The sequence below is a fragment of the Cygnus atratus genome, chromosome 11, assembly GCF_013377495.2.
Source record: "Cygnus atratus isolate AKBS03 ecotype Queensland, Australia chromosome 11, CAtr_DNAZoo_HiC_assembly, whole genome shotgun sequence".
NCBI classification, from domain to species: Eukaryota; Metazoa; Chordata; class Aves; order Anseriformes; family Anatidae; genus Cygnus; species Cygnus atratus.
The window spans coordinates 11,012,756-11,032,091 of record NC_066372.1 but is presented as its reverse complement, the minus strand read 5'-3'; the positions used below and the strand labels follow the sequence as shown (position 1 = coordinate 11,032,091).

Here is a 19,336-nt window from a genome sequence, read left to right as displayed (position 1 = left end):
ACATATCCACACAGAATAGAGAGCCCCTCAGCCAGATGAATAGTTGGAAAAGGAGTTTATTTAGAAGCCAGGCTGGACTGCACTGATGAGGCACAGGGCATGGCCAGACAAGCATACTGACCACTCTGGTTTAGGTGCAAACAGCCCCTTTTATTCTCTTACTACCCTGTGTTTTCCCACACTTGTGCTTCCCCAGACCACCCTGATTTCCTCCCTTCCTCCACCTTTAGTTCCTCCCCTAAGCATCCCACATGAAGTCTTGCATAGTTCCCACATGTTTTTCCCTTGCATTCCCTGATGAGTCTCTTACCTCTCAGCATGACTGGTGCCACCCCCAGGCCATGGGGTTGGCGACTGTCCTGTGACAGCCCTGGAAGGAACCAGGCTGGGGTCCCCTGGCTGGTTTATTCAGGCAGAAACGTTCCTGCCCTGTTATCCTGTTCTGGAGTCCCATGGATAGTTTACTTCTCCCGAGGTTTATGATGGAAACACAGTATCAGTGTGCGTGGCACATGGAAGGGAGAAGTCAACAGGCCCCGATCAGCCAGGAACCCCAGAAAGGACACTAAAAACAGCAAAGGTGCTGGGTGACGCCTGGACATGAAGCCACAACACAGATGTGCAGCAACAGCAGGTTGATATAACTCAGTCTGGACCTCAGATGCTTTTTGTCACTGGTATATCAAACCTTGAGCCAGGTGGAAAGGGAGGTTACAACTTGAGCCAGATATGCATGTGGAGAAACTGATGGCCCCCAAGGAAGTTATCAAGCCCAGCAGATGCCCAAGCCTGCATAGAGGGGAGGGTGGTGACATCTGTGGGCCAAGGTGCGGGGAGAAGGTTGCAAGGAGTATTAGGGGAATCCAGACATGCAGTCTAGTAGAGCAGCACTTGCAGACAACACCAGATCCAAAGCCAGGACCCCCAGGTGAATTTTTCTCTCATATAAGGTTTCTTGGATCCTGTTAACTTGTCAGAGTCAGTGTATACTGGGTCAACAATTTTTTTTTTATGCTTACAGAAGTTATACTCTGGTCTTACGCAACCCAGATCTGGATACATCCAGTTGTTTTATAGTGGCCTGAACAGACTTGCAGTTCTCCACTCAAGCCGTGGTGAAATACATTTCTTAGCTCAGATCTCAGGACAATCTTGCATTTGGGCAGTGTTTTGGAAGGAGCCTTGTGTCATTTCAGGTGTAGGTACTGGAGTTTGCTTATTGCAGATCTCTGTAGCAGGTGATTGTGCTATCAAGCATGTAAATAGCTGGATGTGTGACACCAGAGAGCATACTTGGTCTTGGCAAATGCAAAGGAGATGGACCCCATCAGACTTTTGGATTTGTTCCTAGGAAATATGGGGAGAAAGGGTGGTCTGAGAGGGCTGACTGAAGATCTCACCAGGCAGTAAAATAACAGATGGAAGTCCATGATGACAAATGTAACATGATTCACAGAGGAAGCAATGACAGGCATTTTCCATAGGCAGTGGTGGGGTCTGCATGGGCTAATGCCACTCAGGAAGAATCCATCTCAAACAGAATATAGCAGACCTGAAAAGAAAAGGGAAAAAAAAATCCAAACCAAACCAAAACCAAAACCAGTCAACCAACCAAACAAACAAAAAACACAACAACTCACAGAAGGGCAGGAAGGACGATCAGAGACCAGAACTGGCTGCCACTTGGAGAATACCTGCATAGGCTGGGGCTCCTCAGCCTGGAAGGAACAACTGAGGTGTATATGACAGAGGTACGCACAGTCCTGAGGGACAGGGAGAGAGTGTCTATCAAAATAAGATCACGGGCATCAAGTGAAGTTAGCAGGAGGTAAAGTCAGTAAAAGAGAGGTGCTTCCTTACGCACCTTGGCATTAAGCTGCTTCCATACATTGCTGTGGTTGCTGAATGTTAGTGGGCACAAAAAAAAATAGGACAAATCTGTGGAAGGCAAATCTCTTGAGATTTCCTCAGGACAAAGATACCAGCTTTGCTTTAAAAAGCTTAAAGAAGTGTTCAAGCTATGAAAGAAGAATATGTGCTGTGTGCGTGCATCAACCTCACACCCTATGCTGCGCTTCAGCTGCTGCCCAATGTGACAGGCAGGATGCTAGGCTGGGAGGCCCAATGTGTCATTCTCCTGTCCCCATTTCTTTTCCTGAAAGGAGGACTTTCAGGTCCCACAGCTTCAGGAAACCTGAACTTAAGTCCCATGATATGAATTACGTATGTCATTTCACCATGCAATCACACTGAGCCCTATCTTTCGGGGTGTTGCCCTGATAGAAAAGACACTCATCTTGAGAAGGGTGTGCAGAAGAGGTGAGTCTTTGTGTTGGGGCTGAAACTGTGTCCAGTTTCAGATTCTCCAATACAGGAGAGACATTGATATACTGGAGTGAGTCCAGTGAAGACCACCAAGACAATTAAGGGATCTCAGGCACGTGCCATACAAGGAGAGCCTGAGGGAACTAGGCTTACATCTTAACCAGAGGTCTAAATGGAGACCTTGCTGTGTTCAGTACCTCGTGGGTGGGCACAGACCAAACAGAGCCAGCCACTTCCCAGAGGTCCAGAGTGATAGACTGAGAGGCAACAAAGACAAGCTGCAAGGAGGACAATTCAGATTAGATGTTAAGGAAAAATAAATAAATAAATTGCCCCGTGAGTGGGATCAAACAATGCGACAGAGGCCAAGAGGTAAGTGATCTCCATCCTTGGAGATAGTTAAATGTGGATGGAACAAGATGCTGGGCAGCAGATACGGGTCCTGCTTGGAGTGAGGGGCTGAATCAGAGACCTGGAGGTGCTCCTTCTCACCCCAGTTATACTGTGGTTGTGCACCTCACCCCACTAGCAAACAGAAACCTGGGTGGCAGGAGCAGGTTTAGCACCGACCAACTTAAGTGCGGTGGAATGAATCCTGCTGCAGTGTTTGAGCCTTCCCCTTAGACACATGGCGAATGTATATTTTTCTGCCCTTTCAGGCTCTGTATGGTTCCTGTGCCAGTTACCCTGCTGAGACAGAGCTTTCTCTTACAGCATTTGCTCTCTAGTCATTCTGTTTGCAGAGTGACAGTGCCCTCTGCTCCTGTCTCCATTTGGAAACTCGCTCTCGCAGCATTTAGTTTTTGAAGTCTAAGCCAGTCAGCCACAAGGCTTCAAGCCTTGTTAGCAAAGCTTTTGTCCTCTGCCTGCAAATCCAGCGCTGACTCACAGCAAGCGTCACAGATGTTTTCTCACTCCTCTCACACAGTATATCCTTCCCTTTCCCATCCTGCACACATACACATGGGTTCCTCCCTTTCTAAAATAACAGGCTTCTTCCTGCTCTCCAGCACAATGTCAACAAACTACCACCATTGGCATGCAGAAAAAAACGTATTCTTGACCAGATATTCATGCAGAATGTGCCATGGCAGGGCTTTTAATGACCCAAGGACAAGCAGAACAGACTAGGCATATAATAGAGGATGTTAGCCCTGAAACCCAAAGAAGCGATCTATGGCGAATGCAGCAACCTCTAGCTGATTGAAAAGACACTGCATCAATCAGAAGTGTCATCTTTAGCTCACGGAAAGTGTTCAGGTTAATTTAATGATCACTTTTATTAGCTACCTGTGCTGTATTTATGTTGACTCTGCATGAGATGTGACAGAGCTACTGGAACACGTTCAGACAGAACCTTCATTTGCAATACATTAATATCTGTATTTTAAACATGTAGGGTGTATTTCTAAATATATGTGGAGGGAGAACATCCTTCTTCCATCCACCAATTCTGTTGGTTTTAGCTTTTTCCTACAAACTGCATCCCCATTCTTTTGAAGAGAAAAGCAGCAGGAAGAGTCACATCCCTGGAGAGGCATGGCTCAGCTTTGCTCTTTCCCCAGGTAAGCACATGGTGGTGGTCCCCCCTTGTGCCCAGTCTCCTCTCCAGCACACCCTCTCTCCATCCCTTTTCTCTCAGCCATAACAGCTTCCCCCTGCCATCCAGACATCCATCTGCATCCTTCCATACTGCTAGTGAAGGTGCTTGTGGCAAGAGCTGAGGGAGAGACCCAGTGGGAATTTGTCTGCTGGTGGGAATTTGTCCACGCTGGTCCTGAGCCCAGACCTGTTTAATCCCCATTGGTTTTGTGTCACATTCCCTGCCTGGTCACATCGGAGAGTAACAACAAGTTTGTTGGGAATTACAGCCACCCCCTCTTCTCCCTGTGTTCTCTCCATTCACAATTGCACAGAGCTAGGATTCAGCTCCAGCTCCTTTCCACTTGGTCCGGTCTTTTGAAAGGTGGTGAGTTTTGGTTTAGTGAGTCTGTTCTTACAGACGCCACTCCAGACCTCACATCGCCTTCATCACGCTTCATGTACCTTCTCTAACACCACCGCATCGTTCTGCAAGGGAGAGCAACTAACCACGACTTGGTTGTGCTATAGGGCCATGTAGCAAAATTAAATGTAACGAAATATAATGATGGTGAATCCTTTTTATTTCATTGTTCTGGACACATTTGCAGCCTCACCTGAGATACTGGCAGCAGAGGAGATTCTGTCTTTTGTCCTAACTGTGTAAATAAAAGTCACAGCACAGCGATAACAATCCGTACATTCTGCTTCTCCAAGTACAGCCTGCATCCGAGTGTAATTCATTTCATTAAGCTGTAGCTCTAGAAGGGCTCGAAGGATCTCTCATCCTGCTATAAAGGACTGTTTGCGATAGAAATCCGACAGGCACAAGTGTTCTGGTCTCAGAAGGCCTCTCTGAAATTAACTCCTAAATCAATTGGCTGCTTTATTAATGAATCCTCAGACCCATTTCCATGGCCAAGGAGGGAGATTTCAGGAACCAGGGGAGCAATTTCACATTTTTCCTTCACCAGAAAGGTTAAGTTTGGGCTTTGAGTAGAAAATTAAATAACTCGGAGACTATGAGTAGGGCCAGTTCCCAGCCCAGGCTCCAGAGCTCACAGCACCAGCCCTGCGGGGCTGGGCTGTGGGGCCAGGCTGTTCCCAGTTGTCCCCATCTTTCTGCCCTGTCCTGAAAGGTCTTGTGCAACCTCTGGGTGGGCTGGCCCAGCGACACTTCCCCTAGAGCCCTCGTGATACCCAGCCCAGGCGGAGGGGATTTCTCGGCGGAAACAGCCTGGCAGGTTGTCGTCAGCGCGGGCTGGGTCTCGCCCCACTTCTCCCAGCTGAAGGAGCAGGGACAGCACATCTGGGGTTCCACCATGAGACCCTGGGCTGTGGCCTTGGGGACAGAGGTGGGGCCAGCCGTCCGTGGGGATGAGGGGAGGGGTGCTGTGAGGACAGCGATGAGGGTGGTCGTGGGGATGGTGGCGAGGGAGGCGGTGGGGATGGGGGTGGAAGCAAGAGTGGGGATGAAGATGAAAGCAAGGGTTGGCGTAGGGACGGGTGAAGACACCCATGGGGACAATGGTGAGGACTTGTGTGGGGATGGGGACGAGGACAACTGAGGGGACGCGATACGGACAACTGAGGGGTTGGGGATGAGGACACCTGAATGGATGGGGCAAGGACAACTGAGGGGACGGGCTGAGGACAACCACGGGGACAGGACTGCGGACACCTGTGGGGACAGGGTGTGGGTACCCGTGGGCACAGGGTGACAATAGCCGTGGGCAGCCCGGGGCCCGGCTGGCGGCGCCTCCCGCCGCTGCCCCCGACGGAGCAGCCCCGGCCCGGCCCGGCCCGGCCCCGGCCCCGGCCCCGGCCCCGGGCGGAGCCGCTGGGCGCCGTTTCGCTTTCGGAGCGGGGCTGCGGGGCGGGCCCGGCGGCGCGGAAGTGCGGCAGCTGGGGCCCGGCAGGGCCTTCCCCGGGCGGCGGGGCCGGCGGCAGGTGAGTCCGGGGCCGCGTCCCCGGGCCCAGGCCTGCGGGCACCGGGCTTGCGGCACCGCGGTCTAAGCCCGGAGGGGGAGACACCCGGGTGGCCCCTGGAGGAGCTCGGGGGCCGCGGCGGGGCGAGCCCCGGTGAGCGCCTCCGCCTCTCCGCAGGGCCCGCGGGAGCCCGGCCGGCCCGGGGAGCCTGAGCCCGGCGCTGCCCCCCGAGGACGGCGGCTCCTCGGAGGCCACCATGCCGGCAGGTGAGAGCCCCGCACCGCGGCCCGGCCCGGCCCGGCCCGGCCCGGGGAAGCCGCCGCCGAGGGGAGCGGGGAGAGCGGGCGGCTCGGGCTCCGCCGCGCCGCCCGGGGCCGGGCCGGGGGCCGGGGGCCGCCTCACGACCTCGTGCCGCTGCTTCTCCCCTCCGCAGGTGCTCGGTGGGGCGAGGAGCCGCCTGCGAGGCCGGCGGCTGCTGAGGGCGGCCGGGGCAGGTGCGGTGCGGGGGACGAGGCGTCGGTAGAGCGATGCAGACAGGTGAGCGGTGTTGGGCTGGGTGACCCTGGCGGGGCCCTTGCAGCTCGGGGTGTTCTGTGGTTCTCAGCGAGCCGCGCCGGCAGGGAGCCACCAGCACGTTGGCATCAGTGATGCTGGGGTCGCGGGTTGGCGCTTGGGCAGGCTGGGTGAGCTGCACCCAAGAAACGCCTGCGATGCCGCTCATCCAGCCGCGGCACAAAACGTGCACCGCAGGGTGCCGCTGCCTGCGTTTAAGCTCCCAGAAGCCACTTTTAAAACAGTGTGGCAACCCACGGGGGGTCAAGCATCCTCATTTTCCAAAATTTCTCTTCCTTGGTAGGATAGGCCCTGTCTGCACTGGGGGCCTCACTCCTATTGTGAGTGGTCGAGCACCGTGGGTTATGCTGGAGTGTTTCTCCTCTGAAGGAGAAGGAGTGACCTATGCAATGCCTCCTGGGTTGTGTCCATGCTCCTGTTGCAAACTCACACCTCTTTCTTCGTAGCCATTGTGATCACCGAGCAGCCGGTCTCCGTCTCTGTCCCCGTTGGTTATTCCTTCACGCTGCGGTGCAGAGCCGAGGCTCGTACATTGCTACAGTACCAGTGGTTTTGTCAGCGCCAGGTAATGCTGTGAGCAGAGATTTCCCCAGTTCTTGTGTCGGGCTTGCTCCCTGCCCTGCGGCATGGTGGAGATAGCCCTCTGTGGGTAGACTGGGTGGGAAGCAGGAGGCTAGAAGAGAAAAGAGGAGAAGGGACAGGATGCGGTTACATGACCATGCTAAGGGCTTCAGCAGGTGCCATGGGGAGTGCCATAGAAAACATCCTTCTGCCTGTATCCCCGTGGCTGGAGGAGGTGACAAAACCAGGGATTCCTGCTTTTAGCAGGAGCCTGCTGGTCCCTTCTGCTCCCAGCAGTGAGTGGCAACTCGCTGCCCACCACCTGTGTTTTCCCTTTAGTCTGTCTGCTGCCAGATTCCTGGTGCTACCAAGCAAGACTTGCCTATCACTGCACAACAGACCCAACTCTACACCTGCAGAATCAATGACCTCTACAGAAATGCCGTCTTCTCTGACTGGGTGAAGGTGGAGGTCCATCCGTGTGTTGCCAGAGGTACTAACATGTCTTGCAGCTTTTCTCTGTTTTCTGCTTTGCACAGATATTGCCAGACATCACTACAGTGGTCCTCTGTGGTTCCTGGGACAGTGTGTCCTCCCAGCTTGAAAAGCACTATACAGAAAGATCGCCCCAGTGGTGTGAGCCTGCAGGTCTTAGCCAGACTACTGTGTCCATGCTGTGGATATTTCAGGTCCCTGTCATGATCCCAATAACCCCAGCTGTATTTACCTGCTCCTCCTGTTGATCACTCGCCATGGGTTTACCAGAGGGAGGTTATACTGGGTGTGTGTTGTTTTGCATTGGACAGAGGGACTAGAAGAGGCAATCTGGCAAAAATACCTCTGGGTGTTGACTGCACCCTTGACAGGAAAGGGTGAGCATCACCAGGAGTCAGGGCATGTTTGGGACTGGGAAGCAAGAGGCAGTGCTTTGGTGTGTCACGTTCTGTTGTGGGTGTTGCTCTCAAGGATTCCCTGCAGAAGGGTGCAGCGGTGATGCTGCAACTACAGCCATCCCATGGGATGGCATCTCTTGGTGCGGATGGAAAATGTTCACTCCTCTGGCAATGCACACAGACTGCAGGGTACAAAAATACCCTTGTTTTCTCTTCTCATGGATGGGGAACCAATTTTGTGTTCCTGCTTCATAGGACTGCTCCCTCAGCTCTGGCAAGGAGAACCGGTCATCATCCTCAACCCCACTGAGCAGAAGGTGGAAGTTGGGAAGCCACTACTGCTGCAGTGTGCTGCCATGGGGGTCCCAGCCCCCAGCTACCAGTGGTACTGCAATGGGAACGTGCTGGAACACCAGAAGAAAAAAAAGCTCTGGGTAATGTTACCTCGGGATGGTTCAGAAACTTTGGCTACTGGGCTGGGTGATGGGAGAAGCCCGATGGGACGGTGAGTGTGAGAGAGCTTCAGAAGCCTTGGAGAGACTGCTGAAAATTCTATGCTGTTGTCATCCTTGATATGACAGGTCACAGTCCTTAAGCCTGGCTCTTAACTGCGTGTAAAGGCTCAGGCATGCTTTGATCTGTGCGATCAGGTGAATGCGGTCAGAAAGCAGTCTCTCCTTGCCTGTCCTCCCCGTCTCTTCAGCCCTTGAGAAACAACCTCATGCTCAGCCGTGTTTCCCTGCAGTCCACAGATTACTCCTGTTGCTTTGATAGCCCTGACTGAAGGACTATGGTTGAAGAGGGAATACATTTTATGGGCTTCTTCCAAAGCTGTGGATGTTTCTGTAAGAAATAAGAGATTGATGCCTTGTGCTGGCATCGAGGGCTCTCAGCAGGCCTCTTGTGCTTTTTTGCAGTGGCACAAGAACAGCTATTGTATGTACGTGCAGGGGGCTGCGGGTGTAAAGTGATGGAGCTGCAGGAACAGTGTCTGACTGCAGGAAAGCTAGAAGGAAAAGTGGTTAGTTACAACAGGAAAGAGTCAGGGAGTCAGAAAAAGGTCTGGTTTTATGGTCGGTCACTGGCTGAATGTGCTGTCTAGTCAGTGCTGTCTTCTGTGCAAGAAAGGCGGACTTCCTCCTGGGGCATCACTTAAAGTGTGGAAAGAGAGCCAAGCTCTTCTTAGGTGGTGTTACGAGGGACAGTGGCCTCAAACAGATCTTTTCCCAGGGAAGTTCAGCATGGGGACTAGGAATAGATTCTTCACTTTGGGGTGGGTGCAGTGGTGGAGCCTGTACACAGAGAGGCCACAAGATCTCTGTCCTCAGAGGTTTTTAAGACTTGTCTAGACAGAGCCACAGTTGCTTTGGGCCATTTGTGCCTTTAGTTCCTCTCTGAGCAGGAGGCTAGGCTGGGCTGGAGAACTGCAGAGGTCCTTGCCAGCCAGAACTGCTGGCATTCTTGTCCTGCTTCAGGAGGGATGGATATGAATTAGGAACTTGCTAGAAGAGAGCAATGGGCACGATGGATATCTAGAAAATGCCACCTAAGAGGAAAAATGGGCAACCTTCTGAAGTTGGCCATGTGCTGTCCTGCTAGTGTTGTTCATGGGGCAGAGTATGGCTATGACACAGCGTTTCAGGGCTGCTGGATAAAGAAAAGAGGGCATCTGGGCAGAGCATTCTTGCTCTCTAGAAGCTGGGGTTTGCAGCAGACCTTAGCGTGTGGCCTTGCTGAGCTTCTTAGAAAGACAAAAGTCATGGAAAAGCTATCTTAGATATCTTTCTGAGGCAATAAATGAGGTTGCAGGAAACAGCAACAAAAATATATTTTATGCCAGAAACAAGGGTGCATTTGGCAGATACTGTTGAGAGGATGCAAACTGTCACCATAAATAATGTGATTTAACTTTTGGTCTGTCTAGATCACCCACGCCAAAGTCAGTGACTCCGGCACGTACCTCTGCTGTGCCTCCAATAGCCATGGAGAGCACTGGACCAACGCAGTGGACATTCACATAGGTGAGCAGAGCCAACCCACATCTGCTTTGCTGCAAATCATCTTCTAGCTTGAGAAGTACTTAGAGGATTTCAGTGCTCTTGCCTGGAAATGCCAGGCCGGTGGACAAGGAGGCCAGTGCCAGGGTGTTACCCTGGGGCTCACTTTGTGCAGGGGAAGCTGGGCTGAGGGGTGTGGGATTAGGAGAAGTAGGGTGCATGGCTCTGCCACTCACACCTTTCTCCAGCTTGAACAGACTTTTAGTAACACAAAAAAATACCATTGGTTCTAAATAACACTGATGTGGGGAGCCGAACATGAGACACTTCAGAGTGGAGAGGCAGCGTGGGGCTCTGCAGCAACATTGGAGTGTCCTGGCAGTCCTGTGGCAGCTGTCACGGGAGCAGCCTGCAGAGCACAGTTTCACACCCTGGATATACTGGATGATCTCAGCAGAGCTGCGTAAACCCCACTGAGCTGGGAATGCAGGCCGATGCCTGCCCCATGATAAACGGGATTACTTGATAACGGGGTTCAGATTTGGCGAGGGAAGTGGCAACTGTAAAAGAAAAAAAGCAGCATTCTGTCTGCCTGGCTGTACTGCGGCTTGGGATGCTGCTGGGTCCTGCAGATGGTAGGAAAACAGCCACATTAGGCTGCGCTCTCAGATGCTCACTGCAGTTTTTCTTGCCCTGCCGAGGTGCGGGTTTAGTAGATCTCTCAACAAATTGCAATGGAGTCCTTCGTTAAAACTAATGCACAGCCTTGCCAAGACGAAGTGATGTGCTCAGATGCATGGAGCTGGAGAGGATGGTGTTTATTTCAGGAAGGTTCAGGCCCATCGGGCTGGCAGCCCGGGGCTGCTGCAGCGCGTGCTGTGTGACCTGATGGATCCTGGGGAGAAGATGGATCCCCGGAGCCTCGGGCATGCTCCACCTCCAGTGTGATGGCTGCTTTGGCCATCTGCCTTTGCAGTGAGTCAGGAATAGCTTTGTGGGCTCTTTACTCCATCTAGAGATTTTTCTATGCTATAAACTTCTCATCTGGCCTTACAGTCTGTCTTTAAAACCTCTCCAGGGAGCAAACTGGTCCTGTATAATCAGAGAGTGTTGTGTACTCTCCCTGCCTTCTTGCGTCTGGCAAAACAGCACCCAGGAGTAACAGTCAGCATGAAAGGGACATCAGACTGGGTTGGGTTCAAAATGCTATGGCTGAGTAGCTTTAAAATGCAACAGGTGGCTCTGTCAGAGGCAGAAAAGGAAAACTAGGCTTGTTCTGATGGATTTCCAGGCATCCCTGGAGCATTACCAGCACCATCATCACTGTGTGTTCAGGTGCTAAAGGTCTTCCAGACTCAGAAGATTTATACAATTAAAAATATGCTCTTTCTTCATTTAGAGCCTGTAGGGTTTCAGGCTTTTCTCCTGTGCTGGATTTTTTTTTTTTTTAAATAGGGAAATCTGGAGCTGTCAGGGTAGCGATGGTTTTCAGAGACTGCATGCTGGGAGCATTGAGGGGTGGGATTCCTGCATGGATGCCCCACAGGCACACCAGCACCCACAAAGCGCAGTGCTTGGACAGGGGAGCTGATGAAGCTCATGAAAGTGAGTCACATTTTGGGGTGGCCTTCCTGAGCTGGAACTGCTGAAAGGCAGGAAAAGACAAGCCAGGGTGTTGAAGGTGCTGGGAATATTATCACCACCAAGAGCAAACAGCTAGCTTCCTTCCCGCTTGTGGGGAGCAGCTCTCACTTCTGAAGCTTATGTTGACTGAGTTTCTTCCTGGAGTCATCCTGTTTCCTTTGCTTTCACTGCAGCGAAGGAGCAGCACCGGCATCTTGGGAAGCACAGCAGTCCAGGCAGGGCTGATCCAAGCAGCACAGATGTCCTGATAGGCACCAGCTCCTCCACGCTGGCTCTCCTGCCTGCCCCTTCTCTCAGCTTGGCTTCCTGGCTACTCACACACAGGCACCCTCCTTTCCTGCATGCCCTGCCTTTCAACTCTAACCACTTGCTGTTCCTGTTTGCTGCTGGCATGGGGTTTCAGGTACCTCCCAAAGGCCAGCTCAGGCAGGCTCCTGAAATCAGCAGACAAGTGTCTTTAAGGTTACCAAGCAGCCAGTGAAAAACTTGCCCAAGGAGCAGCCTGTTTTACTTCTACAGATGCGGATGAGATGCAGATGCACCGCATGATCCAGCTTTGCATTGCCAGGGGCCATGGGAACAGGTTTCAGACCTGTTGTGGGGGCTGGCACTGGGATGCTGAGTGCTGAGCACTGGCTTATCGTTCCCCTCTTTCTTTTCCAGGTTCCTGTCGTTCAGAGAAGTTTTTTGGTGAGTACTGTCATCATTTCTTCCTGAGCAATTATTCCCTTAATTAAAAGGCAAGCTCCAGGGTGCATGGGAGGGCAGGGCATAGGGGTGCTTTTCTTGCAGAGGCCACTTCAAGCCTTTATGGCCACATCGTCACAGGCTCCATTGGCTCTGTGCTTTCGGGATCAGAGCTGTGAGGCACAGGATGAGAGTCTTTTTCCCTGCCAAGACCTGATCAGTCTCAGCCAGTGGAGTAAGATTATTCCTAATGAGTAACCCAATCTCAACCTCTACACTTGCCAAATGACTTTATGAAGTCTGGGTCACACAACGCCTTTTCCCTTCTTTGAAATACCTCCTTGGACCAGAGCAAAGCTCCTTCTCCCACAGCTGCTGAAAGCCAATCTGATTTTCCTACAGGGGAAGCTGGGGGCTGAAATGAAAGCAAGAGGCTTGGCTTTCCCTCCTTCAGGCCTGTGGGGGGAAAGGACCTCTGGCTGAGAGCTTCCCCCTCCCAGGGGCCGCCAGCAAGCGAAACAGTCACAGTAGGGCTGGTGCCAAATAACCTCAGTAGTGCAGATCCTCCTCCACTCCTGCGGTTTTGCTTTCCACATGGAAACTTCTCAGGTCTTTCTTTCAAAATGATGCCTTGCATGTTTTGTCAAAGCGTTCAGAAAGCTGAGTGCTTTCTGGAGGGCACTCCAGGCTCGTGACAGGTTAAGGTCTAACCTTCCTGCCTAAAAGTGAGAAAAATTTCCCCTGTCCTCACACCACCGAAGGAAGTGAGACCTTGCCACCTGCTGTGTGCTTACAGCTTTTTCACTTGGTGTTTCTGTTAGCTACAGGCAAGATAGCACTTTTAGTGGGCAACAACCGCTACCAGCATCATCCAAACCTGATGGCTCCCGTCACAGATGTGTTTGAGCTGAGTGTTCTTCTGAAGCAGCTGGGCTTCCAAGTTGTCTCTCTTCTGGACCTGAACAAAGCTGAGATGGTGACAGCAGTCAGTCGGTTCCTGCAGCTCCTGGGAAAAGGAGTCTATGGTAAGGCATCAGTTTATGTACATGTAGCAGTGGTTGATACAAGGGAGGAGCAAAAAAATAAAATATAAAAAAAAAATACCTTTTCTCTTCAGGTAAACGTTTTGTCTAGGTTACAGGCAAGCAGAACAGGTTTTTCACTGTCACATGGCTACCCTTTGGCTCAATTAGCATGGGTTTCTGCTGATGTTTTGGGGAGTCAGTGCTTCCAATTGTGAATGGGAGAGGGTGTTTTAAAATTCAGGAGATTGTTGATTGCCCCACCTGGTCCTTTGCCAGGACAGGAGCTCCTGTTGATCTGTCATGGCTACAGCTGGCCACAATTTGCTTGTTTCTCATTCCTCGTGGTCCAGTTTGAGCCTCTGACAGCCTTTTTGCAGAAGCACATATTCCTAGCTGCAGATGGCTTTGGGGCTGGGCTTCAATGGGAAGTGTTCCTTAAACATAAAACCAAAGAGCAGATCTTGTGGGTCTTAAAGCAGGTGTTCAGATTTTGGTGGTGAAAGTAGCTTCCTTTAGGTTTCTAAGGGTCTTCCAGCCTGATGGGTACCCCCAAAACACCTGGCAGATGTTCGTTTGTTTTTTTCTTTGAAACCTCAGCATGAGGCACAGCCTGCTTTGGAAAGTGCTTATTGTCACCACCCTCTCAGCTGCGTGGTGAACCAGGGTATTGAGACAGCAAAAGTCAACACAGGCCAACTCCAGCACTCGGTGGGAGGTTGTGCAATGGATAGGGACAAGGCCACAGATGGAAACATTGCAAAGCTACCTTGTTCCGGGAGGCACTGACTCACTCAGGGAGGCTGAGCTGGCAGGGAAAGGCATCATGCAGTTATTGCTGCTCCAGCCGTGTATCATCTGATGACAGCGTATTCCTATGACTTCACCTGCAGCTTCCTTTTGTGGTTGCTGTCTGAAATCCCCTTGCATCTCAGGCTTTGCCTCTCCTGGGCCAGTGTCCTCCCTGGGGAGGTGCTGTGCTTTTTCCATGTCTGTGTAAGGCACTGCCATTCCTACCTGGTATCTGTAGCACACAAGGACCAAACGGCATTTTTTTCCACGGCAATTCCCCTGTTTTCATAAGCAATGGAGAAGAAAAAGATTTGGAAATGGCAAACCTTTCATGCTGTCATGCCTTATTTAAACTTCCAGTGCTTTTCTGCATTTGTGGCCATTGATCCTTCCTGGCAAAATTGATTTTGTGCACTGGCAAGGAAAGCATTAACAGCTGAGTTACTGAACCTTGATAATCCTCAAGTGTTTGCTAGGCATAGCCTGCTTCAAATAGTAGTTTTCTTTACAGCTTTCTAAGCTGAGTGGTCTGCTATTATTCTGAGGCAGTGAACCTTGGCACAGGCTGGTCCCAGCACTGTATTTGAGTGGAAGACTCTTGCAGTAGTTGGGTGGCATCCAGGCTTAGGGTGGGGTGTTGGGTCAGTCTGCCTGCTGATTGCCCCAGGGCTTCTCCACCTGAACTGTGCTGCATCTCCCTGTGATGCATCTTCCAGTAGTTTTTCAGCTGTTTTCTTGCATGAGATTAAAAAAACAGGTGAAGCACAAGTCCTTTAAATTAACTTGTCTTGTTAATGCATATTTACAAGGAAGCCAACAACTCCTCCTAAACCCTATGTGCCCATTTTCCAAGGCACTAGCTCCAGGATAAACACCTAGATCTGATTGAGAAATTCAGGTTTCATGCAACTTGTACATGCTGGATGATGGTGGTGAGGCTGCAGTTCCAGTCACAATCTAGGTAGCCTGTTAAAACTTCAAAGATCCCAGGGGTGCCCACGTGGGAACCAGTCCTGTACATCCACGTGGGTGTGTTGGATGTGCACCTGCACAGAGACATCTCAGTGCCTCCACCTGTGGGTGTTTTCTTTTTTGGAGACTCCCAAGCATGGAGCCCCCCACTTCTCCACCTTCCCTTTTCAGGGCAGACTTCCTCCTGGGAAGTCTTTCCTGACCTTCTGGAGCTGAGGTTGCCCTGTGTTGTATGGCCTGTGCCGATGAGGAGAGCTGGGCTTTGCTGTCTCTTTAATTGCTCCTACAGCAGTTGCAGGCTCTTGTTAGACCCTCCCTTCACCTCCATGTCACCATCCCACCCCAATCTCTCCCTGCTTTCTTCCCAGGCCCTGGACCCCAGCATCTCAGTAGCTCCCACTGTCCTTTTTCTAGCTTCTCCACCTTCTTCTTGAACTAAAGTCCCTAAAACTGGACACAGGACCTAAGTGGGGTCTCCTTAGAGCCAAGGAGAGTGCCGAGAACTTCCCTTGCCCTGCTGGTCCTGCATGTCCTAACATAGCTCTGTTCCCAGGTGCTGGCTCGTCTTCAGCAGGGTGTCTGCTGTGACCCCAGGTCCCTATCTCCAGTGTCGCTGTTCGATCAGTGCTCAGCCCCGGACAAAGCACTGCCTGGGGTTACCTGCCCGAGTGCTGGACTTTGTGCTTTTTTGTTATTGAGCCTCATCTGAGATTTCTCCATCCCAGAACAAAACCAGGCTTCGTTGTTAGGCACAGAGGTATCGTATGTCTGGATGTTGGAGGTGATTCAAAGGCTTCTGTAATTCACTGCATGGAGGTGGTGGCTCATCTGGCTGCTTTTCCTCCAGACCTCCTCTTAGAAATGATGATTTTGAAGGCCCCAGACATCCCCTGAATAGTCTAATTATATAGTCCTCAGATAAACAAGGAATCTCCCTAGTGGTTATTTCAAGCGTCCTAAAAAGTCCTGAGTCAAAAAAATGATGTCGGAAATGCAATAAGAGCAGAAAGTTACAAGTGAAATACTAGGAATAAGCTGTCATGCGTTAATTAAGCAGCATGCTGACATTTCCTGTATTATAAGCGGTGCCTGGAGCTTCCCCTTTTTAATTTGGTACTCGGAAGCTTGTCTCTGATCAGCAGTTTTGACTCACAAGATGTGGGAAGAGCACTGAAATGTAACTCAGGGAAAACAAAACAAAACAAAAAACAAACAAATGAAAAAATACCTTTTACCTCTCTAGGCAAAATGTTGATGTTCCTGTTCAGGAAGAGAGATTAAGTCTAGGAAAGATTTGCAGCAAAGTTGTTCAGCTGATATAAAGAACCTGTCTTTCTGTTTGAACTTAAGTCTTTGTGGTTTATATAGCACAGGGAGCATTCAACAGTGTATTCAGGGTGCAAAACAGGACCCCCAAAGTTAGGGGATTTAATGATCCCTTATGGGCTTTTCTGTAATATTTCAGGTTTTTCCAAGTGTCAGTGACACTGTCAGGTAAAGGATGTCATCACCTCCATTTTATGTACAGAAATGGAGGCAGACAGACAAAAGCCAGAAGTGCTTGACTACTTTAGAGTCCAAGCCTGAAATGCCTGCATCTGATTTTTCCAGAATGCTTCCCATTTTATACTCTTTTTTGGAGTAGGCTTCTGTGGCTTTGATTTGTGAGTTATGAAAGTTTTAAACTTCTGCAAGTCAGAGCCCTCTGTCTCTGGCTGGCAATCCATAAGAAGAGGAACCCAAACCTTGTGGGCACGTGTGAAAACATCTATTTGAGTAACTTTCCATTGTACCCTGAGAATGGAAACCCCTGATGACTTTAGGCCTCCATACGATGAGATCATGCTTTCAGTCCTTCAGCTCCTGCCCCACTCATTGCATCCCTTCCAGCATCAGAGATCAAAGTGAATTTCCTGCAAACTACAGGGGCAGGAAGAGGGGAAGGAAAATAGAGGAGAGGTTACATAAGTCAGAGGGAATCTGACTTATGAATTTCTCTTACTTTTGCCTCTTAGCTGCTTGTTCCCATTTCTGACCTCTCATTCTTCACTGTCCCTCAATTGCGGTAGTGCAACTGTTTGCGTCACCTCGTGGAGCTATTTTTAGCAGATTTCAGTTCCCCAAGTTGTCTTTCGACAGCATCCCACAAGCAGTTTTATCAGTGCTGGGAAGGGGTAGACAGCCACTGCGCAGCTTCCTTTTGGGAAGCTACAGCCCACCTGGGGGTCCCTGGGCAGAAGGAGAGCCCATCCCTGAGCACGTGTGCAGGGGCTGGAGAAGCACCAGCTTTGGCTGTGTCACCTTCCTCAGTGCTGGCTTTCCAAGCTGGGTGTTCCCATGTTGCTGTCTCTTGTAAAGGTAGAAACCATTGTTATGTTTCATATGCTCAAGAGTAAAACTCAAAACCAAAATTCACATTGGATGTTGGACTTCCCGCCAATGCCTGGATGAGTCCTGACTCCTCTCCCACCTTACAGGGCTGGTATCTGGTTTGAGATTGTTGAAGCACATGGTTCACATTATCTGGACATCTGGAGAACTCATCTCTCTCTGTCTTTCTAAATCTCATTTTTCACTGGCTCATAGTTGTATAAATACAGGCAGACTTTTGAAACCACAGGAATGTTTCCCATCACCTAAGCTGTTGATAGCCTCTCCTCCAAAACTAGGAAGCTGAGGTGTTTCTTATTTAAAAGGTTGTTAATGTGTTGTAGCACAAATGATTACAGTTTAGCTAATGTATACCCAGTGACTTTGGTGTCTCCTGAAGAACTGCTGGAAACCGCAAGTACAGGAGAGCTTCTTGGGGCTACTGTCAGCTCTGCTGAAGGGAATGGATTTGAAAAAAGTTGAAACTGTGAGGTCAACATGGCTTAAGTTTTCCGTTTGTAAGTGCTACTGGTGTCTGTCCCACGCCAGTATCCCTTCAGCGCAGGAGGTGGAAGATGGCCATGGGAAGCTGGTTACAGGCCTACAGGTTTGCGCTGTGACTCATCCTCTCCTCTCCTCGTTTCCAGCAATATTCTACTACGCTGGGCATGGCTATGAACATCTGGGGAGGAACTACATGGTCCCCATTGATGCTCCACAACCGTATGCCCCTGAGAACTGCATCAGCGTGCAGAGGATCCTCCAGAAGATGCAGCAGCAGCAGACGGCCCTGAACCTCATCCTGCTGGACACCTGCAGAAAATGGTAGGGTGCTCTTCCCCCTTCCTCAGTGGGACAGGCAGATTGTGGCATCTCGAGGGCTTGGGGAAACAGCTGCCAGCCTCATCCCCCCTTCAGCAATGGGCTCCTGCACAGCCACGTGAGATGTTTGTCCTCTGTTGCACTGCTGAGGCCCCTGTGAAAGGTTATCCGTCTGTGTCATAAAATCAGTAAGGCTGTCAGGTCTTGCAGGGTCTCATGGGAAGCACAGTCAGTCACGTGCTAGATGCAGTTTTGTAAGCATCAGATCCTGCCTGAGATGTGCTGGAGAGAAGGGGGATGAAAAAGCCTGACAAATACAGGCTATTCAGGCAAGTCAACTGCAGTCTGCAAAGGGCTGGCTCTAGTTTGGCATAAAGCGCTAGCTGAAACTCAGCGTAGCTATAGTACAGATTGGCCTTTTATGACTCAGCCACCTGCACTGACCCACCCGACCAGGCAGGCTGTAGCAGTGTCCCCATGTCATCTCACTGAGTTGCCCCGCATGCTCAGCCTGGGGCCATTTAGCTCATCTCTTTCTCTCGGCTGTGTTTTTGTTAACATCTCAGTAAGAAAAGTGCAACGCAATGTGGAAAATATTTTAAGCCATGCCACTTGATTTTACTGGCCTTAAAGGCTTCTGAAGTCATCGTGTGAAGTGGGACCAAGGCTGCTGCTGAGGTCAGGAATCAGCTTTTTTCTTCTCAGTGTAGAAAACCTATCATCCTGCCTTGGCCTGCAGATCTCCATGGTGCATCTTGTGGGCTGCAGAAAGTTACTACTTGCCCATTTCCAACAGAGGTAGTTAGGCTTAGCTAGAAGAAGCTGTGATAGTTTCATTTATTTGGGGCTCCTGAGGTGGATTTACAGGACAGGAAGGACCTGGAGGTCAAAGGCAGAAAATTCTCCCTCTTCCTTCTGCGGTCCCTGCACTGAGCAACGGAAAGACAGTAAAGATTTTGATAGCGCTGTCCCGAAAGAACCGCTAGCCCCTGGAAAGACATTAGATCTTTGACATCTTTTAGCTGCAGAGGTGGGAACACTTGCTTTGAATTGCTGGCAAGCTGGTTGCACTGGGACTTATCCTGCATTTTGCAGCTCTGAGTTGCCAACGTTGATAGAGCTTGCTGTCCCGTGATACATGCCCCAAAAGCCCCATAGCGAAGCATCC

The 19,336-nt window shown here is 50.7% G+C and overlaps 2 protein-coding genes across 4 annotated transcripts in view; both read left to right on the top strand.

Annotated features, from left to right (window-relative positions):
- The window catches only part of SEC11A (SEC11 homolog A, signal peptidase complex subunit), a 145,637-nt gene that overhangs the window by 45,745 nt on the left and 80,556 nt on the right, over positions 1-19,336 (top strand). The window lies entirely within an intron of this gene.
- Positions 5,112-19,336, top strand: part of LOC118258134 (mucosa-associated lymphoid tissue lymphoma translocation protein 1-like) — a 28,279-nt gene continuing 14,054 nt past the window's right edge. The window contains exons 1-9 of one of the 3 annotated variants that reach the window (XM_050713109.1): positions 5,112-5,261; positions 6,269-6,372; positions 6,855-6,973; positions 7,309-7,462; positions 8,118-8,296; positions 9,787-9,883; positions 12,167-12,193; positions 13,012-13,215; positions 17,994-18,171. In XM_050713109.1, coding sequence (XP_050569066.1) covers positions 6,363-6,372; positions 6,855-6,973; positions 7,309-7,462; positions 8,118-8,296; positions 9,787-9,883; positions 12,167-12,193; positions 13,012-13,215; positions 17,994-18,171 — 968 coding nt within the window. In that variant the 5' untranslated portion in view covers positions 5,112-5,261; positions 6,269-6,362. Of the gene's footprint in view, positions 5,262-5,837; positions 5,857-5,939; positions 6,102-6,268; positions 6,373-6,854; positions 6,974-7,308; positions 7,463-8,117; positions 8,297-9,786; positions 9,884-12,166; positions 12,194-13,011; positions 13,216-17,993; positions 18,172-19,336 lie in introns of those variants that run through there. The other 2 variants (XM_050713110.1, XM_035566736.2) reach the window with 2 other exon arrangements.